This window comes from Podarcis pityusensis (genome assembly GCF_964106645.2).
Source record: "Podarcis pityusensis genome assembly, chromosome: 8".
In the NCBI taxonomy this organism is placed as follows: Eukaryota; Metazoa; Chordata; class Lepidosauria; order Squamata; family Lacertidae; genus Podarcis; species Podarcis pityusensis.
Genome location: NC_138033.1, coordinates 61,970,613 through 61,995,267, shown reverse-complemented (window position 1 = coordinate 61,995,267; position 24,655 = coordinate 61,970,613). Strand labels below are relative to the sequence as shown.

Genomic DNA, 24,655 nt, shown 5'->3' with positions numbered 1-24,655 from the left:
AGGGGCGGAGGAGCCCCGGTGCCGCCTCTTTCTCGGCCTCCCTCAGCGGGGCGGCGCCTTCGAGCTCAGCGCCGCGGCCTGACTCGCCTCGGCCGGCCGGCCCGGCGGGCGGAGGAACCGACGGGGCGGCTCTCCTGCTGCTGCTGCTGCTGAGGTGAAAGGCAAAACCCCACACCGACCGTCGGCTCATCGGCGACGGTTGCACAGAAAACGCCATAGCGACTACACAACGCCAGCCAGCAGGCCATTTAAGGGACTCTTTTATAACGACGGACAATAGCATGGATTTTCCCTTTCTTTCCTTGTTTTATTTTACCCGCCCCCTCACCCTAAGGTGCCCCAAGGCAGGTTGCAACCATAGCTGTCAACTTTTCCCTTTTCTTGCGAGGAATCCTATTCGGAATAAGGGAAAAAGGGAAACGTTGACAGCTATGGTTGCAACGTCAAAACACAATATTGAAAACAGCCGGGAACAACTTCCGATCATAACGTAGTAATAATAACAAGAAGGATAAGGTAGGTCGTGGAAAATAAGCACCTCGGGTCCCAAAAAAAGTCCGAGGGAAACAGGAGCGCCCTCTGTTAAAACCCGTAGATATAACGGGAAGACCGAATTATAATGCTAAAATTACAATGCTAAAACCACGTCGATATAACGGGAGGAAATGAATTATAGCGCTAAAAACAGGTCGATACCAGTCCATCAGTTCTCCGGCTATTTATTGTTACTATTAGTAGTTGTTGCGTTTTTATCTCATTTTTTCTCCACGGAGCTCAAGGAAATTCTCCTTCATTTAATCCTTGCAACAACCCTGTGAGGTAGATTAGTCTGAGAAGCCATGACTGGCCCAACGACACCTAGTGAGCTTCATGACCGAGTAGGAATTTGAACCCTGGTCTTCCAGGTCTTAGTCCAACACTTTAACCACTACTACACCAACCTGACTTCAACAGACTTCAACTGTTAGGCCCCTAGGATGCACCTTGGACCCCATCCTACAACAAAGGGTCCATAGAATGAACTCCACTTGTATTTCTGTCATCTTTAAATCACGTTCGAAGTACATTTTTTGCCCTTGAATAATTCTGGGCACTGTGACTTGTGAAGGTTTGTTGAGAAATGTCTCTTTATGACAAATAAATTACAGTGCCCTGAACTCTTTGATTGAAATAATGTGCCTCAAATATATACTTTGTATTCAAGGGCCAGGAAGTCAGGTCAATTTCTTACAAAAAAAACAAAAACCCACCCCAGTATTCTCTGGCACCTGAAAGATTAACAGTGAAAATAACCAAGGGCCTTGTGGCACATTGAAGGCTACCAGATTTATTGCAGCATAAGCTTTCTTGGGTTGAGAGTCCACTTTGCCAGATGCACGATGCATGCATCTTATCCTTAGTTGGCTGGTTTATATGTGTATGTGTGATTTTCCCCACCCCAGTTTTAAGAGTTGTGAGGCAGTTAGCCCCATGTCTCTGAAGAACACATTTCTAAAACCTGTCATACATTGGCCAGAAGAGGTCAGTCAAGGACTTATCATCAATGTCTAGATTTTGGCATGAAGAATTGCCAGAAGGGTTGCCCTCTCATTTTGATGCAGCTTGTAGAGTAGGAGCACTCTTGTGCCACTTTTTACAGTCATAGCTTCTTCCAGAGAATCCTGGGAAGTGCAGTTCATTAAGAGTCCGGGAAACTGCGGCTCAGTGACAATGGTCACTTTCCAGGATTCAAATGTATGACATGGATGTGATCCAACTTGGGGCACCTTAAAGCCTAATACAGTGGTACCTCAGGTTAAGTACTTAATTTGTTCCGGAGGTCCGTACTTAACCTGAAACTGTTCTTAACCTGAAGCACCACTTTAGCTAATGGGGCCTCCTGCTGCTGTTGCGCCACCAGAGCACGATTTCTGTTCTCATCCTGAAGCAAAGTTCTTAACCTGAAGCAGTATTTTTGGGTTAGCGGAGTCTGTAACCTGAAGCGTATGTAACCTGAAGCGTATGTAACCTGAGATACCACTGTACATTTATTATGATATAAACTTTCAGAACTATACGCCATTGCATCAAGGATGTTGTCACTGCACTTTTCCCTCTGGCTCCCTTTAATCTTTAAAGGTAAAATGGTATCTATATAAAACATACTCAAGCATAACTTCAGAATTATTGAAAGAAAGCAGTTGTTAATTTAATTTATAGTTTTGTGTCCATGCACAAAGTTGGCATGAAGTATAACAACAGTAAAAACTCATGTACACCAGATAAACAAGTCCTAAAGATGTTTCCAACCAACAGAATTTGAATGCAAAAAACTACATCCCTCAGGTTGAGTGCAGATAAATGACTTAAGGCTGAAAAAACAAAATAAAATTGCAGAAGAGATTCCATACAGAAATTCAAATGCGTGCCCTAGTTCATTGGATGTGCATTATTGTTTATATACAGTACTTAAAAGATCATATCACCCCTTATATACCCAACTAATCACAGCACTTCACAGGAGAAAGCCTTCTGCAGATACCATTGCACCAGGAGGTCCACTCTGTAGAAGTAGGAATCATGTTCACCTGTATCTGTATTGGTTATGATTTTTTTTAAAATGGAATTATTTTGATTGTTTAATTTGTAGTTTTTATTATTTATCACTTTGAGATATTATATAATAAGTGATTTATAAATGGAATGGGATAAATACAAAAATAAATAAATACTGTACATTCAGTGTTGTTAGAGTACGTAACAGGAGATCTGTATTCAAATTCATGATTGGCCACAAAACTGTCTGGATGAGCTTGTGTCAGTCAGCCCTTTTCAGCCTAAGCTACCTTGCAAGGTGTTCTGTGGAACATGTTGGCAGCCTTAAGAGAAAAGTTCTTATCAACATAGTCATCCTAACTCACTCATCAGAGTGCCATATTAGCTGGACAACCCATAAAAATTTCTGCCTGACCTTTAGAACTAGAGTTTTGCATTCGTCACTAGCATCACACACACATAAATCTTTTTACAATTGACAACACATTTACCCCACCTAGAGCTGTATAATAGTTAAGATAAACAAGCTGGGATTAATCAAACATACCAGATATATACAGAATCATGAGCTCATTATGTCTTAGTGATTTTCAAGTAGTTTGTGGGGATGGGGGGAGTCTAGGAACCACCGCTGCAGGTATATAATCAATAATTTTTGTGCCCAGTAGCAACTAATTTAGGCAGTCCTGTGCACACTTATTGACTGATTTAATTTCTATCTGGCCTTTTGATTCTGATGGGCTACATTTAAACAGGGCGGTCCAACATGTTGCCCAAGGCCCACCTTTTGTGTCAGCCCACCGGAGCATTTGAGGAGGCACTGGTTTTGGGAAGGAGGCATGAGGGCTCTGACAGGGTGCTCGGGTCCTCCAGTCTCCTTCCCAAAGCCTAGTTAGCGCTTTCCCAGCATTAGGAAGAAGGTGGTAGGGCTCTAGAATTCTGCCAGAGCCTCGCATCTCCTTTCTAAAATCTGGCACCTTACTTATCTGGTTTTGGGAAAGCAGCATGAGGGGTGGGGACATATTTTGACCTTGCTCCCTCCTCCTGTGCAACAAGGCAGTGTACAGGCCATGGGTTCTGTGTTGAAGTACTCTTGAAGCCCACTGGCTACCTCACCCCACCCCACCCCCTGTAGCTATGGCTCTGCCTTGATGTTACTTTAAAATGAATAGAAAATTAAATTCACAGCTTTTTAGAATAGTAGGCTTGGGTTTTTCAATAATAACACTACAAAAATAGCACTTGTCATCTTTGCCATGGTTGTTGTAAAAGCCTTCCTACGTGCCTTTCTATTTTTATAGACTATCAATGTGTACTTCCCACTGACCGGAACACCACTGGGTGTTCAAGAATGCTGGGTCTGTTGCAATTCATCCTGAGACCTTTTTTTGTGAATGAACAGCATTTTGGAGCTGCTCCCCACGCTATGGAGAATGACTCAGTCATGAAAGAGGGAAGGGTAATGAGCCATAGTGACCACATTATCTCTTGTGTTGCAGAAGATAAAGCGAAGCAATAGAAAGAAAATTCTTCTCCAGAAATAGAGACAAACTGATGACAAAAGAAGCAGCTCTAAAACACCAGGGAGAGGAAAGCTTCCAGCAGGGAAGAGTTTCCTGGCAACTAATTGTTTTCCTTTGATTCACACAGCTGCCACTTGCGATTGTCTGCCCATGCCAAAGAGGCAATAGAAAGCTTGCTCTGAATTAACTCAAGAATTAATGTTCTTCAAAGATCGTAGCTGACTACTCATAAAATGATTCATTCTACAAAACACTCGACCAAGTATCAACAAAAAGTGTACAGTATATGGAGAACTCTTTCCGCAGGAATTCACAACCAAGGAACTTGGCAGCAGGTGATGCCAAAACTATTTTCAACAAAATACCTCACCAAAGAATCCAGAGTAAGCTAAGCACAGTCAAGGAATAAGAGGATACATCCATTTGTGGATCAGGAATTGGTTAAGTGGCAGGAAGCAGAGAGTAGGAATAAATTGACAAATTTGATTATTGTGTGATAAAAAAAACCCATAAAATACTTTGTTCTAAAAAGAAAAAATCTCAATTGGCTGGATCTGTGGGCAGCTGCCCACTTTGGCAAGCCGCTGAACTGCAAGTGGCACCTTCTCAGGAAAAGGCACTCTAGCCCCTGACTAACTGTACCTGCCCACACTGGTCTTACTGAACCTTGGCATCTTTGATTGCTTTGGTTGGCAAGTTTTGGTGCATGTGCGGTTCTTGACTTGCTCTGGCCCTGACTACTGGCTTATTGTGCAGCTGCTGGTTGCCCTCTCCTGGTTCATCCCCTCTGGCTGATGCCCATGGCCCACCTTTGACAGCTAGGCCGGTCCCACCACTGTTAGTGTTATCTTCAAAGGCGTTGGGGATGGCATTGTGGACATCCCCTTCAGATGCAAGCAAATCTTGGCCAACAGCACAAACACTTCGGAGAGTTTTTTCTTGCACACACAGACATGGGGGGGGGGGTTTTCCTCCAGGTGACCTTTTTATTTTGCATTCATTTGCTTGCACAAGACCTACACACAGATTATTAGTCTATCTCTGGCCTTTATTGAGCATCTGTTCCGATTTGTTTGCAGGGAGTTATTGGACAAGGAGCCTTCCTCCTGATTTGCCCGTAGAGTGTTTATACCGCACCTCACCTCCCTGTTCCTCATTCATTCACCCTACACTTTTCAGTGCCTTTCCTCATCACTTTCCAAGCTATAAAACATCACTTTATTTTTAAAAAAGTGGATTTTTTACGCCAGGGGGAGGGAGCACTGCCATTCACTCTAACTGTGCCCGCCTAAATATCCAGCACGTGCTTGATTCCCTCCTGCAAAATGCTGACAGTCTGGAGGCAACCTGGTTCTTCAGAATTCAGGAGGACACAAATAGTGTCGCTTGGGGAGTTGCGGATTCGGGTTCCTGGCTGGTGTTTCCCCTAAGTTTTGCATGGCAAATCGGCTGCTTGAATCTGCGTCACTTTCGGTAAAACCTCTCCTTGGCGCATCAGCTGAGGAGCCTCCCTCTGCCTGCTGTTAGGGAGAGGAAAGCTGCCGCTCCCTGCACACCCCGAGGTGTCTCTGTTGACTCTCCGAAGGGCTGGCTCAGCTGTCCTGATAGCGCCGTTGCTAAGAGCGGACTCCGCCTGGCTCCACAAATACACAGGAGATCCGAGGAGGCGGTCCCTCCGTCCTTCCCTCCCTCACCCCACCCCGATCTCCCGTGGGCTTCCCCAGGTAGAGGAGGAGCGACGGAAGGCGAGGGGATCGAGAGTGCAGCCGGGATCCGGGCTCTCTCAGACAGACATTCATCGCCTGGACGGTGCGCAGCGCAGCGCCGGCGAGCCAGACTCCGCGAGCAAGGCGACTCTCGTCTCTTATCGCAGGGCGAGGTGGGAATTACCCCGGACTCTGCTGCTCTGGCGATGACGGACGCGTTGCTGCCCTCGGGCTGCCGGGCGGCGGACCAGAGGGGAGACTGCTACTTTCGAAAGGTAAGCATCGCGGCGATCTGACCTGCGGGCAGGTGGGTGGGTGGCAGGCAGGCAGCGCGCACCCCACCCCTGGCCCTCCGTAGGCAAGGCGCAGCGCGATTGAATCTGCCTGCCACCCCGATCTATACTTCGTGCCCTGAAGAACCCTTCGCTCCGCCAGGAATTTGGAAAAGGAGACGGTTATGCTGTTGCCTGTATGGTCAAAACTTTGATTTGGCTTTTTGAAGGGTGTTTTTTTCTCTTAGTAAAAGCTAAGCATAACAGGTGTGGTGGGGAGTCTCGGGGGGATTTGAATACAGTAGTTATTTCATTGTATTGGGTGCATGTATTTGATTATCTGCCTAGAGCAAGCTGATAATAACAGTAGTTATCTTATGGAAACAGAAATGACCGTGAGAGGACAATTAGCAGGTGCTGGAATTGTTGAAGACATTGCTGCCTTCTAGAAGGAGCGTGCATACCGTTTCCCCTAGCAGGGCTACCTTGTCCATAATAGTGTCTCATAGCTGTCAACGTTTCCCCTTTTTTTAAAGGGAAATTTCCTTATTCCGAATAGGATTCCTCGTAAGAAAAGGGAAAAGTTGACAGCTAGGAGTGTCTGGACATACAAAAATTCAACGGGGACAGATGTCCCCAGCAGGGAACTGTTATGCTGGGAACAGCTGTTAGCTCTTATCAGAGGAAATACAGAGAGAAAAAGAGAGCACAGTCCTATATATGTTTACTCAAAAATAACTGCCACTGTGTTCAGTGAGGCTTTCTCACAAGTAAACATATATAGGATTGTAGCCACAAGTACATAGGCATAGCCAAGGGGAGACAGGGAAGGGCCTTGCCCCCCTAAATAAATAAAATTCAATAAAAATACATAGCAAACTGACGTTCTTCCCAACCGCCAACAAAAGGTCTGTCCCACCTAACAAAAATCCTGGCTATGCCCATACACAAGTAACTGCTAACATTTACCAAATGAAAAAATAATTTGTTTGTATCCAACCAAATCCTGCCTTCTATTTTTGTTAGCGCTTGTCTTTATGTGGAAGTTATTCACATTGAACTCAATAGTACCTACTCCCAGTTTTTATTGGTTGGGAAGTTTTTAATGTTTGATGTTTTATTATGTTTTTATATGTGCTGGAAGCTGCCCAGAGTGGCTGGAAAACCTAGCCAGATGGGTGGGGTATAAATAAATAAGTTATTATTATTATTATTATTATTATTGCAATAAAATTAACAAACTCCCAGTTTTTAAGTGTACATAGGATTGCAACTTTCAGCTTCATAACGTATTTTTTCTAATGCCTAGAGAGCCCATAGTTTTATATTTCAAAACTGTGTGAGAGAGAGACAAATCTATTGCCCTCAAAATTTCAGAAGGTAGAAACTCATTGTAGAGTAGGATTTATTCAATCCTATTATAAAACAAGGAAGCTGTTATTATACCATCCAAATAGGTACAACTTGATAGTTTGCTGCAGTGTTAGGTACTAATTTGGTACATTCCAGCACTAGGTACATCTAAGTAAGAAAACAAGTAGTAAGCAACCTCTTTAATAGATTGGATGGCAATGTGTATTCCTCCCATTTTGGAGACTGCTGCAATTATCAGAATCTGATACAGAAGTGACCTCTGACCTTTGCTACTCTTGTACTTTTAGATGGGAATCACAGCCTCTTAAAAAAATGTAGCATTGTCTCCGCCACCACACTACCCCTTGCAGAAAATAAACTTGGCAGGGATTTCCAGAAGCCAGCTCAGCTTAATTTTTTACTAAAGCGTGCGTGTCTGCAGTTTGCAGACCAAACCAAGTGGGTAGTTTAGTGAACTAAAGTAAAGTAAAGGTTTCTTTAGTGCAAGCAGTTTAAAAAAAAAAAAAAGTATTGCAGCCTACATTTCTAGACTAGCCCTCATGCAGTGGGATCCACAAGCCGTTTCAGCAGGAGTGCTTGGGCTTAAAGCTGAGCCCAGGAGATGCAACTGTAGGTCAGTGGTAGAGCACTAACTTTGCATACAGAGGCACACAGGTTTGATCCCTGGCGTCTCCAGTTAAACTGGTCAGGTTTATTGTGTGTATGGGGGAAAGACCCTGTATGAAGAACTGCTGCCAGTCAGAAGAGATGATACTGGGAAAGGTGGACAAATTATTTGACCCTGTAAAAGCTGGCTTCTTGTGTCCCAGTCAGGGAATGTTTGAAACTCCATGATGCAGCCTCCACCTTGAGGCTAAGCAGGTCTGGGTCAGGTCTGGTCAATGCCAGGATGAGTTCCATGGAAGAAAGATGGGTTATAAATAAACAAAGTGGATCACAACTATAGCTTTGGTAAAACGGCTTGCAAACTTGGTCACAGTGCGAACACCCCTTTCCCTCAAACATTCTTCTGACTCTGATGGGTTGTGAAGCTGGTCTGAAACTTGAGTTAACTTTAGCTAAAAACAGCTAATAAAGGGAACTGCTGGCCCCAGGCTTGTAAAGGGAAAGCTATTCAAAAGGAAACACGATAAGGCATTTTAGATTAGGGCATTTTTCAGCCGGCTAAGAGCCTGACAATACAGCAGCTAGCCCCAGGTGAGTACTTAAAAGGTTTGTAAACCTCTCCCTGCATATCAGATTACCCAGGTTAAATTTAGGGCACTTCTGAAACTCTGGCAGCTCATTTTGTGAGCTCCCAACAGGTTTCATCAGGTGCCTCATCAGAAAGTTACGTAAGTGCTCCTATATGTGCGTGACTGAACCCTCTGCCCTTTTACAATGATTCTATGTAACATACCATCAGACCTAATAATGTGTAGATAGGGAACAATTTCCGTTTTAAATAGTGGTACAAACATCAGAATTCCTGCATAGAAAGCACTTTGGTCTAGGAAGATGTGGGTAAAGGTAAAGGTAAATGACCCCTGGATGGTTAAGTCCACTCAAAGGCGACTATGGGGTCATCTCACTTCAGGCTGAGGGAGCAGCTTTCCAGGTCATGTGGCCAGTATGACTAAACCGCTTCTGGTGCAACAGGACACCATGATGGAAACCAGAGCACACGGAAACACTGTTTACCTTCCTACCACAGCGGTACCTATTTATCTACTTGTACTAGTGTGCTTTCAAACTGCTAGGTTGGCAGAAGCTGGGACATTTCCCTGTAGGAAAATGTATCTAACCTCAGCACTGGGCAGATGTTATTTTCTAGTAATTGGGGGAGGCAGAGTTCCGCCATCTTCGCATATTCTATCTTCTATTTCTTCATGAGAGTTGTGGAAGCTGGGGACAACATTCTAGCCACCATGTGCTATATTGGAGCATTTGACTATGAAGACCTAAGTTCAAATCCCTGCTCAGCCACAGAGATTTGATGTGGGTTTTCTGGAAAAGTTCGAATTTTAACGTTTTCAATTTTCATCTGATTTTTTTCATGCCCTACAGCAGGGGTGGGAACAGGATCCCATCTGTGGGCCAGATCCTTATCTTTCGCACCCAGACAACTTTGAAGCCATCTGCCTGTCATTCACCTGACATGATAATTGTGGCTGGCAACTGTCAAAGCTTAATGGCAGTTGTCATACCTGCCAGTCAGCTGAACCTCATTCAAAGCCTTGCTTTCGCCACTCGGCTGCATGCATAATCGTTAGCAGGATCATGTTAAAAAATAATCTAGGCTGATTTGTTTGCATATCTCATTAGAATCATGTATATGACAACTGAAGTGATGCAAATGGTAGAGGTGGTGTTCTTGCTGTGGATTGGGCAGAGTCTTTTCATATCCATCAGAAGCAATCCTGATATCTGGAAAAACTTCCCCACCTGCCTCTTACAGTAAATCATGTGTAGTCATTTTATGTTGCACCAAATGGTCATAACAAAAATATCCAAGTTTCAGAATGGTAGCAATCAAATATAAAAATTGTCAGTAGAAACATTTGCATCAATAGAACATTAATAACTGTATCAGTCATTGCATAGGAGAAGTCTACAGTCAGTTGCGTATTGGGAAGGAAACTTTGGACAAAATTTAGCTATGGCTCATGCAGGGCTAGTCACTGAACTGATGGTGTCCTTATTAGGGGCTTTGAAGGTGGTAAAAGGTAACAGAGGAGGTGAGCTTTAAAGAGTTATCCAGAAAAAAAAGAAATATGTGCCCAATAAATGTTGAGATAATCTTAAAGGCAACAGTTGCATGTTCTCATATGGCCAAAAAAAAAAAAAAAAAAAAAGTCATGCTTTTAAAAGTAACCCAGTTTTGTTTTTCTTATGTAGATATGGTTGAGTATGAGATACAGTGGTACCTCGGGTTACATATGCTTCAGGTTACAGACTCCGCTAACCCAGAAATAGTGCTTCAGGTTAAGAACTTTGCTTCAGGATGAGAACAAAAATCGTGCTCCGGCGGCACGGCAGCAGCGGGAGGCCCCATTAGCTAAAGTGGTGCTTCAGGTTAAGAACAGTTTCAGGTTAAGTATGGACCTCCGGAACGAATTAAGTACTTAACCCGAGGTACCACTGTAGTTGCGAATTTCTCTTCAGGGAGGAAGTTTAAAATCTATCTCGCATGAACTTTCAAGCATTGGCAAATGTAGGCAAGAGGTGCCATTCATTGCAGCCCTGCGCCTGTTGGAGCAGATAGCTGAATGATTAATCACAGGGCATGACATGGCTGCATGGACAGTAGCTCCACCGTGATGTACAAACACACTCACCAGCAAGAAGCTGGAGCTGCTGACTTCCTTATTACTAAGTACGCAGCTATATATTTAGATGCAGGCAAGTGAGAAATTGACTCTGGAGAATGAGGGCTTTGAACATTTGTGACCAGTCTTCATCTTCACGTGGACAGTGCATGTGCCAATGGGTGGGAAATGTTGAGTGCATTCCCCACATTTAGAAGAAAAAGAAAACCTGTGCAAAGGAAAACAAGCTTTGGCTCAAATTCTGTTTGACTTTCTTATTTGCATTGCTCAGTTGAAACAGCTGGCAAGTGATCTTATTAACACTTTTCTTAGTGTGGATTCAATAATTAAGACACACTTTTTGATCAACATTTAATTCCACCTTCATTTTTCCTGTGGCTTCTTTGCATATGATTAAGTACTTGGGGAAGACTTTTAGAAATTTCACTTAAACCCCTTATAAAGGTATGCTAGAAAAATGCTTGTTTTCCTATAGTGTTCCTCTTTTGAGCTCTGGAGGAAGCAAAGACATGAGAAAAGGGAATTCTTTCCTGGTTTTTTTAAAGTCACAATGTACCCTTTTACTTATAGAGCAGAATATCAACCCGATACTGCTGGCAAAACAATCTCATGTAAGAAAGAGACAGAGAGAGAAAGGTGCATAGTTCTACAAGTTATAAAGCAAAGATTTCTAGTGAATTGTGTGTGACATATTCAGGGTGGGTGGCCTGCGACAAATCATTCACTGTTTTCTTTTTATTATCTGTGAAGCAGTAGTCCTAGTGACCTTTCTCACAGTGGAATTCAAGAAGAGCCATGTTGCATTGACCCCCCCCCCCACAAGGCATGTATATTCCAACATTTCTCTTTCCAACAGCAACCAGCCATATGTTTTTGGAAAGCCCATGAGCAGGACGTACCTGCACCCACTGCCCCTGCTTTGCCCCTTCCCAGCATCTGACAGACACTTGCAGGGGGAAAGTCTACACCCATAGACTTCCTTGGCAGCTGGACCCTGTGCAACCAGCTTCCACGAAACCTTATAGAGAGATTTGCATTCATAGGCTTTCCTCCTTCTGGTATCCATGACCAATGCGTGGACATCAGAGGTGAGCCAAAGGAAGCCATGTGACTCAGAGGTGAGGTCAGCAGTGTGATCATTGCCCCTAGTAACTAGGTCAGGACCCCTTCACGTGCACAATGTGTGGAGCGGTCTAAAATATTGAAGAGATCCAGGGCACAGGTGCTTTAGTGTAGGTTGAGCTGCTGCAGGTGGTGCAGAAGCCCCAACAGAAATGACCCAGCTTCATTTTAGGAATGTGTTTGTTTGCCCGCTTTCACCATTTGAAAATTTGAAAAGCAGAGAGAACTTTCTGTCCTTGCACTTGTCAATGATTATACAGAAAGAGGAAGCTCTTAAATGGACCTCTATCTTTTTTTGAACATCCACCCATGCCTTTAAAGATGTAAATACAGGAAGTCTGGGCAGAAGGCTAATGTCAGCTGTACCTGCCAATTTTTATTTACACAGTCTCATGGAGTTTTCACACTTTTTATCTAAGGCAGGAACAGGTAACTTATGGCCCTCCAGATGTTAATGGATTACAGTTCCCAGCATCCCTAGCTATTGGCTAGGCTAGCTGCTGGGGCTGCTGGGAGTTGGGAGTCTAACAGTATCTTGAGAGCCACAGGTTCCCCATCCCTAATCTAATAGGATCCACCATTGGTTCCCCCTCTCTTTGCTTAAGGGTTCTCTGCTTGTCTAATTTTATGTCAATAGCAACAGCCTGATAAAAGTGTGCATAAGCAAACCATCTTACAGATTCCAAGCTTTTCCCAGCCTTTCTGCCTGGGAACCTGGAGGTATTCCTGCATTGCCTCTGGTGATTGATTGAACGGCTTTTAACAGGTCCCAGTCAAGCTACTTTGCTAAAAGCTTGTGTTGGCAAGTTTGCCTCAGGCCTCTGTGCTATGATCCACCTTCTGGCTGTCACAAATATGTATCAGATTTATGTAACTGTTATGTGCTGAGTACACACAGAAGGTGGTTATATATTAACTGCTGTTTTTTAATAGCCATTCAGCCCAATTCTACTTGTACACAGAGGTTCCCTATTATGTTCAGTGACACCATTCTGTGATAGGAATACATTGTCTTGCTGGCTCAGACTGAGGCCCATCTAATTCAGCATTCTTGTTTCAAACAATGGCCAGCCACATGCCCTCTTGGGCCCAGGATATTTTGTTGCCTGAGGTGAAAGACTAGATGCCCCCCCCCCCCCGCACATACAGAAGTCCCACAGAATGAACCATAGAGTTGGAGGGTGCCCTGCAGGGCGTTAGCTGGACCAACCATAGCTGGACCAACCATAGAGATGGCTGTCCAATCTCTGAAGACACCCAGGAAGGGAGAGCCCACTGCCTTGCTATGTAGCCATTCCTATGGTTGAATGAACAGTCTCCTGCCTCCCATAAAATTGTTGGATCCTTCTGTTTTTTAAAAGCCATCCAAGCTAGTGGCAATTGCCACATTTTTGGGTAGTGGAGTAGTATCACTCTGGTGATATTTCGCATGAAGAATCAATTCCTTTCATCGGTTTCCTTGAGTGACTGAAGTTTTCTTTTTTTTTATAATAATTTTTTATTCATTTTCCAAACATTTTTATACAATCAACTCATATTAACCAATTTTTGACTTCCCTCAGTTTCTCTGCCAATCTTTCATTAAAATTTCTATTGTTAACGCATTTCTGAACTTATTATTGCCTTTAACCGTTCCTCTTCCTTTCTCCTACTTTATTTTTTACAATATTTCTTAATTTTTCACAGAGACTCTTCAAAACCAACAAGCGTTGTCTGTGCATCACATATGCTTTTCAGATAATCTGTAAATTTCCCCCAGTCCTCGATAAACTTTTGGTCTTTCTGATATCGAATCTTCCCAGTCAATTTATCCAATTCCACATATTCAGTCAGTTTCATTCTCCATTCTTCCACAGTTGGAATTTCTTCCTGCTTCCATCTTTGCGCCAGAAGTATTCTTGCAGCTGTTATAGCGTATTGGAAAAGTTTACAATCATTTCTATTAATTTCATTACCTACCAATCCTAGTAAGAAGGCTTCTGGTTTTCTAACAAATGTATATCTCAACATCTTTTTCAATTCCTTATATATCGTTTCCCAGAAGCCTTTCACCTTTTTGCATTCCCACCACATATGATAGAAAGTTCCTTCTTTTTCTTTACATTTCCAACACTTGTTACATGTTTTATACATTTTAGCTAATTTAACTGGCGTTATGTACCATCTATACACCATTTTCATTACATTTTCCTTCAACGCGGTACACACCGTAAATTTTAACCTTTCATTCCATAATTTCATCCAATCATCATATTGTATATTATAACCAAAGTCTCTGGCCCAATGTATCATTACTGATTTCACCTCTTCATCTTTTGTATGCCATTCCAACAACATTCTATACATTTTAGACAAATTTTTATACTCATTATTCAATACCTCTATTTGAAATTTTGATTCTTTTCCTTCATATCCACACATTTTACAGTCTTTTTTAAACATTTCACTAATCTGGTAGTAGTGCAACCAATCATAAACAAATTCTTTCACCTCTTCATAAGTCTTCATTTTCCATCCCCCCCCCCTCTTACTATCAATTTTCCATAAGTTATCCACCTCCCCCTCATGTTTAGAGTGACTGAAGTTTTCAACAGACATGGGAATGTAGAGGATACAAGCAAAGGGGTTAATGGAGCTCCTTGTCTGAGGAAACCTTTTTGTATTTGGGAGTATTTGCTGTGTCAGTGTGTGTTTGCTCTGGAGGTAGGACAGTAACACAGGGTGGAGCAGAATGCCTTGCTTTAACCATTGAGGCACACCCAGATTCAACTCTGTTTCAACTTCTCTGTGCCATTAACATGCATCTCAGCTTATCAGTTGTCAGCTTATCATGACATCATTTGAAATATCTCATCTACCGGCAGCACTGAATACATTCAGTACTGTACCCCTTCCGCTGAATAATCTGGCAATCAGAGCTTTGTTAATGATGTCACAACTGCAGCTTCCAATTTTGAAATCCAACACTGTCAGTGTTTAATGGAGAGTCTGTGTGGAAGTGGATGGGTATATCTGGCTTCTGTTTTGTGCAAGTACAAGGTGTTACATCTTTTGCTTTTCCAGATTTGCTAGCAGCACTATCAATTATCACATTAGGCAGTTAAGAGTGGGATATTGCCTAAGCAGGGTCAGCTTATTGCTAACTTCTGAGAGCCCCGGCTATGAAGCAATCTGTACACTTGAGAAATAAATATGTGAATACTGGCGGTTTATGTCTCTCTCTCTCCCCAGGTGAAATCAGTTGCACAACAGCCAGACTCTTCCCTCCTGCCCCTGTTTGCAGAATAAGAATCTTAAGGACAGCTTTTAAGTATTTTGGGCTGCTAGAATTCCAGTATATATCCATTCCTACAATAAATGTGGGATCTACATCAGGGTTGAGGAATCTGTGGCCCTCCAGGTATTGTTGGAAGGCCAGTGCCTCTCAGTGCCAGGCAGCCTGACAAATGGTCATATATGGTGGTGGTTGTTGTTGTTCCGCAACATCTAGAGGACTATAGACACAGGGAGATCCTTACTCCGCCCAGATGCATCTAAGCCCAGTGCCACCTAGTGATTAAACTCTGATTACCCTTTCCTCTGAGGCATTGCGGGCAAGGTCACCAGGAAAGTTCTGGTGCCATCACCGTGATGGTGGCAAACTGCTTCCCCCACCCCCCCTTTTCAGATAATGTTAAATAGTAGTTTGCTGCTATTACAGAAAACTGGCACAGGTGCTAAGCAAGACCTGGAGCGCCCACATCACTACTTTGCTTTGCAGCTAGCAGACAGTTGAGCTGGGTAGGCAGCAGTGGCATACAATGATTTGTCACTGGAGGGATGGGGGAACACAAGCCGCTGTGCCTCCCAGTCTGCTGCCTGAGCCATGTAGCTTCACATTGTTCATGGTAGGGCTGGCCCTGCTCACCCTGATCCTTCTTTGGCTAGAGATGTTGGGGATTCACTTGGGAAAGTGTGTGCTCTGCCAGTGAGCTGTGCTCCATTACCTATGTTGAAATATGTGCAGCAGAGCTTGGATTCAAATTTCTTTTCTCCCTACAGGGCAAGGCCTGAGCATGTAAACTTGAGATTTTTATTGGGCTGAGATTTCCCCCCTGGAAGGAGTGCCTCAAGCAGGCCCACAGATTTTGCATATCCCCTCTCCCTTGTACTTGGTTTCAGAGAGCAAAGCTCATCAGTAACAAGAGATTAATTCACGGTGACATGTTGTTCAGGCAGTTTGGCAAACATGAAGCTTCCTAGAGATGATTATGCAAGTTTTTGGGCCAATTTGCATACATACTCCAACCGTCCCTATTGGTCAGGGACAGCCCCTGTTTTCGTGAACATGTCCCTGGGAAAACTCTGCTCCTGTTCCCCCCTCCCCTTTAGGGGCACATCTTATTGAGATTCAGTTAGTGTGAGTTATGACATTTGACATGCTTCAGGTCTGTGGAAGTTAACATCTCTGTGTTATATCCAATTGACTAAGTCTGGATCCACCTCTTTGAATTAAGGGCATGGATGTATCTGTGTGTCTAATGTGTGCATACACACGCATGTGAACTTTAAGGTTCCTGTGCTGGTGAAGCTCAGTTTGAACTGGCAGGCAACTAAATGACCAAACATCTTACTGGTTTTGAGAATAGTGCAGGGCATTCTGTTAGAGTAAATAAATACAGACTTGAGATTTAGCAATGGAAGAGCCATAGTTTCATGTCATGAGAATGAGCCACGATGAGCCCCTGGCTCATGTATTTCTCTTTGCAGTCTTGGTGGGCGTGCTTTTCAGACTTCATCAACATCACAGAATGAATTAGTCCCATTAATGAATGAAGAACATCAGGTGATGCTTTTAGTCTCAGCGCCTACGATATATGTTTCTTCCAAGAGCACCAGCATTTGCTGAAATTGGACTTCATGTAGAGGTTTAAAACACTGTGTTTCCTGGAGAAAAAACTGTTGCAGGAAGTGTTGGTGATTAGGCAATTATTCTGTCATTGGGTTAAACAAAGACATGATTTAGACTTAAGACTTTGAACGCTGAACAAGTTATGGAGACAAGGTGCCTAAGCAACCCACCGGTCTTGTGAGAGAGTTATCCTAGGTACTAATCCAAGAAACTGCAGTTTAAGCAACAATCCTGTGCAATGCTGGTAGCCAGGTTATCCTAGCTCAAAGAAATGTCCATTTTTTTCTGAAACACTATAGCTAATAGTATATCATGGGTGTTACTAATTTCAGCTAACTCCAGCTCTGCGGAAAGGAAGCAGACCACCATGATACAGGGTTGCCCATCCACTCTAGACAATATTATTTTTATGTAAATATTTATAAGCTGCACTTTCATAAAAAATACAAGCATACAAAATGATAATAAAACACCAGTAACAACATAATACTAGCTGGTAAGAAGAAATCAACATTGCAAAGGTCTCATTGAATAATAACATTTTTAGGAGACATCTCAAGGAAGGCAGGAATGATTCTTGCTGAACTCTATCTGTTTCGGTAGTTCCAACAGGACAGTCCTCAGCCAATCTTTCTCGCAATATCTGCAATGTAGTGTCACTCTGAGGCTTTATGGGAAATTAAACTGTTTGTCTGATGCTGCCAGGTTAGACCCACAGTTGGAAGCCCATATGTGGGGCCTTGCTGGAGGACTTTTGCTATGGGTCCTCTCAGACAAGGCCCCTAAAACTTGAAACAAGCCTAAGATACCAGCCTTTTCTTGGTCTCGAGGCCTTGTTCCCATGACTGGGTTTGCTCTTAAACAAACCCTTTTAACTTTGTTCTGCAGTCATAATAATATTTGAACTTCTTATCCACCTGTAAGAGGATTTTGATCACAAAAATGAAAACACTTTATCAATATAGCAGAAGTGGAATGCCTTCTGGTTTTCTTTGTGAGATTGCACCAGGAATGCAAGCAAGACTTTTCTTTTTAATCTAATCAATATTTTGTAATTGAACGTTGAAGGAAAACACACCCCTTACTGTAAGTCCTTATGAAGCTCTCATATACACAGCCGTGTTTTCAGCCATCTGGAAAGCCAGTACTGGAAAGAGATTTCAAATTTATATTTGCTAGTATTTTGTTTTATTTAAATAGATTGTTGCTCATTGTTCTGAAAACTTTTGGGAGGAAGGGTGGGATATAAATCTTAATAATATTAATACTAATGACCCTCTATTGCTTGAAGCTGCCCACCAGCTGCCTTCCTTTTCCAATGTATTCTATTGCCTAGACGGGCATGGTTGGCAGGGACTGGGGGCAGAGCCTTCTTTAGCATCACCCAAGAAAGAAATATCAGCAGACTCGTAGGTACCCCAAGGTTTGCAGAGATATGAAATAAATCTGTGGAAAAAACAACTTCTAAGGGGGGGGGGATAGAAACCCCAAACAGCTCAGTGAGGGCTGACTGTTGGAGGGTTTGGAAAAAGAAAGCCAGGAGGGCGAGATGATAGAATGGAGCGTCCTGATCACAAGCACCACACGCTGCAGCATTTTGTTGCAGGCTCCACTTGTTACTGTGTGAGGCATGCTTGGAGTCACAGAAGTATTTGTAGAATATTTATAAAGGACAGAAGCTATTGGCAAAGGCTGTAGAGAGATCTTGGCTTGGGTCAAAGATGCAACTCCCCTTTGCTTCCTCTTTAGCAAGAGGATTGGGAAACACTGTTTTGGATGACATATATGGGGGGTTTTTTAATTGAAAAATGTGGAGATCAGCGTTATCTGCTTAGGGAGGTGTCCATTCATTCTTTAGTTCTTTGCTCACCCACTTTTGATAAATGATGTGTGCTTCTGTAATCCAGGGATGCAACCCTCTTGCAGAGACTGGACGGAGCAAACTGCAGAACCAAAGAGCAGTCCTCAACCAGCAGATACTGAAGGCGGTGAGGATGAGAGCTGGCGCTGAAAACCTCCTCCGGTATGTTCCCACGACTTCCCTCCTCCCTCTGCCCACAGCCCCAGAATGCAGCCTTTGTTCTATCCAACAGGAGCAGCCTCTGATTCCCAGCCAGCTGCCCAGTGACTCCCAACATCTCACGGAAGAAATTGTAGCTGGGAATAATCCTGCATGTAGACTCAATGTAGTATTTTTAGACTTTCATCTATAGGAAATCTGTCTGCTCTAAAAGCCCTCCCTTGCTTTTCTTTACACATGTTTTATTTTGTTTAAAAGAAATCACATTTATTTATGTACTGCCTTTCCATTTAAAACAACTCACTCAGTGTTTACTCCAAACTGCATAACAGAAATAATGAAAAAGCAATCTTAAACAGATACAATGTCAGCATTTCTAACAAACACAATAATAGATAATTTCATAACTATCTTTTGATGCCATAATAATTCATTGAATAAAAATATTTTTTCAGCGGTAGGGAGCAGCTAGGATAGCTCAATACACAAAATGATTTCAATATTTCAAACAATTCATTTCATAAATATAATGGCTTGGGTTCTAAGATAAGGTAACTTAAGAAAGTTTACAGAAGGGTTAGGGTTTCTTGTCCGTTCCTTCTTCATGCAACCTGACTGGAGGTTTGGGGGCCCTCATTTGCTGAGCAAAGTGGGATCAGGCACAGGGACCATCCCAAACAAAGTGGCACAGAAGTGGGGTGGGGAGACATTCCTTCCCCAAACTTTCTTAAGTTAACTTGGGATCCAAGCAGACATCTGAAAGCTGTGCATTTGCTGTTGGTGTTTGTTAGCCTTGTTTGTTGCTTGTTACTCAGCAATTTCCAAAGAACTTGCAGCACATTTTAACGTAAGCATTCATAAAATACATTATAATGTTGATACATTCATACAAAAACCTATGCAATTAATTTAAAATACAGTGGTGCCTCGCAAGACGAAATTAATTCGTTCTGCGAGTTTTCTCGTCTTGCGAATTTTTCGTCTTGTGAAGCACGGTTTCCCATAGGAATGCATTGAAAATCCAAAAGGAAACAAACTTGCAAGACATTTTCGTCTTGCAAAGCAAGCCCATAGGGAAATTCGTCTTGCGAAGCAACTCAAAAAACTCTTTCGTCTTGCGAGTTATTCTTCTTGCGAGGCACTCATCTTGCGAGGTACCACTGTATGCAAAACAGCCCTTTCCCCAGACAACCTTGGAAAGCTTTGACTACGCACGAGCAGCAAAAGCAGCATTGTCATAGTCCATCAAAAGCCTGGACAAAATGTAGCTATTAAAATGACTCCCTTTTATTAAAAGGTACAGTGGTGCCTCGGAAGACGAAATTAATTCGTTCCGCGAGTTTTTTCGTCTAGCGAATTTTTCGTCTTGCGAAGCATGAAATCCCATAGGAATGCATTGAAATTCAATTAATGCGTTCCTATGGTCAAAAAAAGTCCAAACAAAGCCAATTTGGTACAACAAGAGTTTATTAAGTGCTCTTTAAAGTCACACATACTGTAAAGAGCATTTCAAAAATTGAAGGAACAATAAATTAAGTTTCTAAACATGACAGAAAAACATTTAAAAATCAACAAAGTGTACAGTACATTTTCTAAGACTCTGGGGGACAACTCGAAGAAGGTTCCTCTTCCACTCTTTGCTTCTTGCTGAAGAACCCCCTCCTCAACTGTTCCCCCAGCCACCCACCACACAGAAATTCAAATCCAGAAATTTTTTTAAAAAAACAGCAGAGTGGCCCAATGGTCACAGAAAATCATAAAAATGCAGAAAAAAACCACACAAGCTTCCAGATTCTTGCAAACCCCTCCTCAACTGTTCCCCCAGCCACCCACCACACAGAAATTCAAATCCAGAATTTTTTTTAAAAAACAGCAGAGTGGCCCAATGGTTACAGAAAATCATAAAAATGCAGGAAAAAACCACACAAGCTTCCAGATTCTTGCAAACCCCTCCTCAACTGTTCCCCCAGCCACCCACCACACAGAAATTCAAATCCAGAATTTTTTAAAAAAAACAGCAGAGTGGCCCAACGGTCACAGAAAATCATAAAAATGCAGAAAAAAACCACACAAGCTTCCAGATTCTTGCAAACCCCTCCCCAACACCAAGTCCTTGAATTCCAAACACCCCAACCCAAAATCCAAAACCCCCCAAAAAAGTTTTAAAAGTTTAACTTACCAAATGGCTGCAAAAGAAGTTTTGGAAAAGCTTCAAAAATCACCAAAGTCTTCAAAAACCTCAAAAAAGGCTACCACACTGCGTGCTATGAGTTGCTCCTCGAAGTCAAGTCGCAACTGCACCTCTTCAAGCAACTCACCCTGTATTACTGTAACGGTTTTAAGAAAAAGGAAACAAACTTGCAAGACGTTTTCGTCTTGCGAAGCAAGCCCATAGGGAAATTCGTCTTGCGAAGCAGCTCAAAAAACGCAAAACCCTTTCGTCTAGCGAGTTTTTCGTCTTGCGAGGCATTCGTCTTGCGGGGCACCACTGTATCTAGAGTTTTGAAGCTGAAACCATAGCAAAAATATGAGCTCGTCCTCCTTGGAGAAGGTGAGGAGTTTGGCTGTGTACACGCTATGCCTTTCAAGCACATTCAAAGCACCCCCCCCCCCAAAGAATTCTGGTCATTGTAGCTTACCCCTCACAGAGTTAAATTTGCAGCAACCCTTAACAAACTACAATGCCTGGAATTATTTGAGCGGTGAAATGTGCTTTAAAGTATGATGTGTGTGCAACCTTTGTTGGTAGCAACTCCTCTGTTCCATGCTGTGTCCCTGCACAAAGCCCAGCCTGCCACCATTTTGAAAGAAGCAAACCTTTCACTAAGGCCCTGTCTTTAGAGAATGAAGCAGCTGCCCCAGGTGGGAGGGCAGGGACAGCAGAGAGCTGCTCTTCCTGGGGCCCCCTGACCATTTCATTCCAATGGAGGGCTAAGCTGTTTGTCCTGTATGGCTTGCCCTGTACTCTCTAAACTCTAGCCTGCTGCCCTCACATTCAGTGAAGGATACAGTCCTGTCAACCAGGGTTCAACAGCTGTTCGGGTAGAGTTGTGTGGGCGGCTGCTATCTTGACCTTTTTACCTCAGGTAGCAAAATGTCTTGGGCAAACCCTAAGCGACATGTCAGGGAACTGCCATCGGAAGGAAGGGAAGTGAAAGGGCTCACACAGGTTGGGAGAGACTCAGCAGCTGAAGAGGGAACCAGTAGGGGGAGAGGAGCTGGGCTGAGGGAAAGGGAGCTGGAGGGATGGCTCAGAGACACTTCCAGCGAAAACAGTGGGGAGGTTTCAGGACCTCCTGTAGGGACACCCACTCCTCGCCGGAAACTGTCACGCAGAGAGTCCAGAAGACGTGTTTCCGTTAAGGAGCTTTTATGTTGGAAGCGATTCCGAAAGCAACCACTGTCGGAATCTGCCAGCGACTGACGGAGCCATGTTTAAGGGGCTCCGTTACAGACAGAGGTTTGCAAACTTGACCAAACTCTGAGGGACTAGGATTTTACACACAAGCAGCTCATCGTCCCATCACAGCATTCCGACAGTCTTCGTGAGCAGCTTGTGCAGGAGAAGGCATCATGAGCAACCCAGCCGGAACCGGAGAAGCAGGAGCTGGAGCGGGTCCAAGCCTGGAAGAAAGGTACCGGGTGTTGGAGGTCCAGCTAGCGCTGCAGACGGCGAGGCTTGAGGAGAGGAGGGCTCAGGATGCAGACAAAAAGGGGAAAGACACCCAGCTCGTCAGAAAGGTACCAGGATTGGTGCAGAAGTTTGGGGGGGAGCCCAAAGACTATCATGGCTTTCGGACAGAGATGCAATATGCCCTCAATCTGCAGTTTGATGAATTCCCTGACGAGGAATCACGAGTGGCTTTCGTGATTGGGCATCTTGAAAAGGGGGCGAGAGACTGGGTTAGACCCCTGATGGCAGCGAATAGTGACGTCCTAAAGGACACGATGAAGTTCTTTCGCGCCATGGATCTGATGTTTTCCAGCGATATTGAACAGGGAGTGGTCCGCAGACAGTTAATGGCTTGCAAACAGGGGAGCCGATCTGTCCGTGAGTACTGGACTGAGTTCACCATGTTGATCCATAAATTGGGGTGGGATCTATCGGCGGAACCCATTCAAATGCTCTTTGAAGAAGGGCTTTCTTCGGCTGTGAAAGACGAACTTTCCCGGGCGCCCAGGGCGGAGTCTATGGACCAGCTGACCAAATCAGCGCTGACCATAGGAGCGCGCCAGGAGGCGAGAGCATTGGAGAGGCGGGAAGGGAAGGGGGAACGTTGGAGGGAGCTTCGCATTCCAGACATTCCAGAGCCAACTTTCCCGCCGGCAGAGCCGATGGAAATCGGAACAGCGCGCGCGCGCGCAGTTTCAAAGCCCAGTGAGGGGGGAAAGAAGGAGGGAAAAGGCGCCCGGAAATGCTATCTCTGCCAACAGCCAGGTCACTTTGCCAGAGTCTGCCCCCAGAGGAAGGAATGGCAAGGGATGGTAGGAGCTGTGGAGGGAAGAGAGGAAGAAATACCGAAGCAAGTAAAAGCCAACGCCTGGCTGCCACCGTCGGGGCACAGCAGCCAGGCCAAAGAGCAGTGAAAGTGCCCACGCCAGAACCTCCTAAACCCGCCCTAGTGATAGAAGTGGCGCTAGAGCTGCCAAACGGACACCCTCTAAAGATAAAGGCGCTGTTGGACTCAGGCAGCTCCTGCAATTTCATGAGCAAAGAGTTTGCAGCTGAACACCAGATACAGACGATCCCTTTAAGCAACCCCCTGCAGGTGACCACGATCGATGGCAGGGAGCTGTTGGGAGGAGAAGTCAGCTTGCAGACCGTCCCAATGATAATGAAGGTGGCAAGGCACACCGAACTGATAGCGTTTAATGTGGCCACCTTGGGAGGAGCTCCCATTATATTGGGGATGAGCTGGCTAGCGTTACATGATCCGCTGGTGGGCTGGCATCAGAGAGTGGTTTCTTTTGGTTCAGCACATTGCTTAGAACACTGCAAAGAGGGAAAGGGTTTGGCAGGGGCCCAAGCCACCCTAGCAGGGACTGAAGTAACGGAGAACGTGAAGGTACCACGACAATACGCAGATCTCCGCGACGTCTTCAGCGAAAGGGAAGCTGACCAATTACCCCCGCATAGACCCTTTGACTGTCAAATCAATTTACTCCCTGGGGCACAGCTCCCTGTAGGCAAGCTGTACGCCATGTCAGACAGAGAGATGCAGGAGCTAAGAGAGTTCATTGACAAGAACCTGAAGAGAGGGTTCATCAGAGAGTCCAGGGCGGTGGGGGGCAGCCCAGTGTTTTTTGTGGATAAAAAAAACACGAACAAGCCGAGGCTTGTGTGTGACTTCAGGGCCTTAAATGCAGTGTCAGAACCAGTGGCTTTCCCTATGCCCAGGATTGACGACATTTTGACAAGGGTCAGGAAGGGAAAGATTTTTACTAAACTGGACCTAAGGGGGGCGTACAACCTGATACGAATAAGGAAGGGGGATGAATGGAAAACCACCATGTTCACCCCTTTGGGGGCATTTGAATATTTAGTTATGCCCTTCGGCCTACAAGGAGGCTCCGCGTGCTTTCAATCGTTTATGAACCACGTCCTGGGGCCTTTGCTTTACAAGAATTGTGTGGCCTTCTTAGACGACGTGTTGGTGTATTCTGAGAATGAGGAGCAGCATGTGAGAGACGTCAGAGAAGTGTTGAGCAGGCTGCAAGCCAACCAGCTGTGGGTGAAACTGGAGAAGTGTCAGTTTCATACCAAGGAGGTGGAATTCCTGGGGTATCGCCTGTCAGACAAGGGATTGGCCATGGATCCCGGCAAGGTCCAGGCGGTGCTGGAATGGAAAACACCCAAAACAAGGAAGGATGTGCAGAGGTTCCTAGGATTTGGGAACTTCTATC

The 24,655-nt window shown here is 44.2% G+C and overlaps 2 protein-coding genes across 5 annotated transcripts in view; one reads left to right on the top strand and one right to left on the bottom strand.

The window, feature by feature from the left end:
• GPATCH1 (G-patch domain containing 1) overlaps window positions 1-232 on the bottom strand; it is an 18,626-nt gene extending 18,394 nt beyond the window's left edge. For all 4 annotated transcript variants that reach the window (XR_016039661.1, XM_088845576.1, XM_088845575.1 and 1 more), the window contains exon 1: window positions 1-232. Coding sequence is in view for 3 of the 4 variants with exons in the window: in XM_088845576.1 (XP_088701702.1) it covers window positions 1-217 (217 nt within the window). In the remaining variant the exon portion in view is untranslated.
• Window positions 233-5,236: 5,004 nt separating this feature from the next.
• The window catches only part of RHPN2 (rhophilin Rho GTPase binding protein 2), a 49,676-nt gene continuing 30,257 nt past the window's right edge, over window positions 5,237-24,655 (top strand). The window contains exons 1-2 of the mRNA XM_081016661.1: window positions 5,237-6,039; window positions 18,639-18,754. Coding sequence (XP_080872787.1) covers window positions 5,971-6,039; window positions 18,639-18,754 — 185 coding nt within the window. The 5' untranslated portion in view covers window positions 5,237-5,970. The remainder of the gene's footprint in view (window positions 6,040-18,638; window positions 18,755-24,655) is intronic.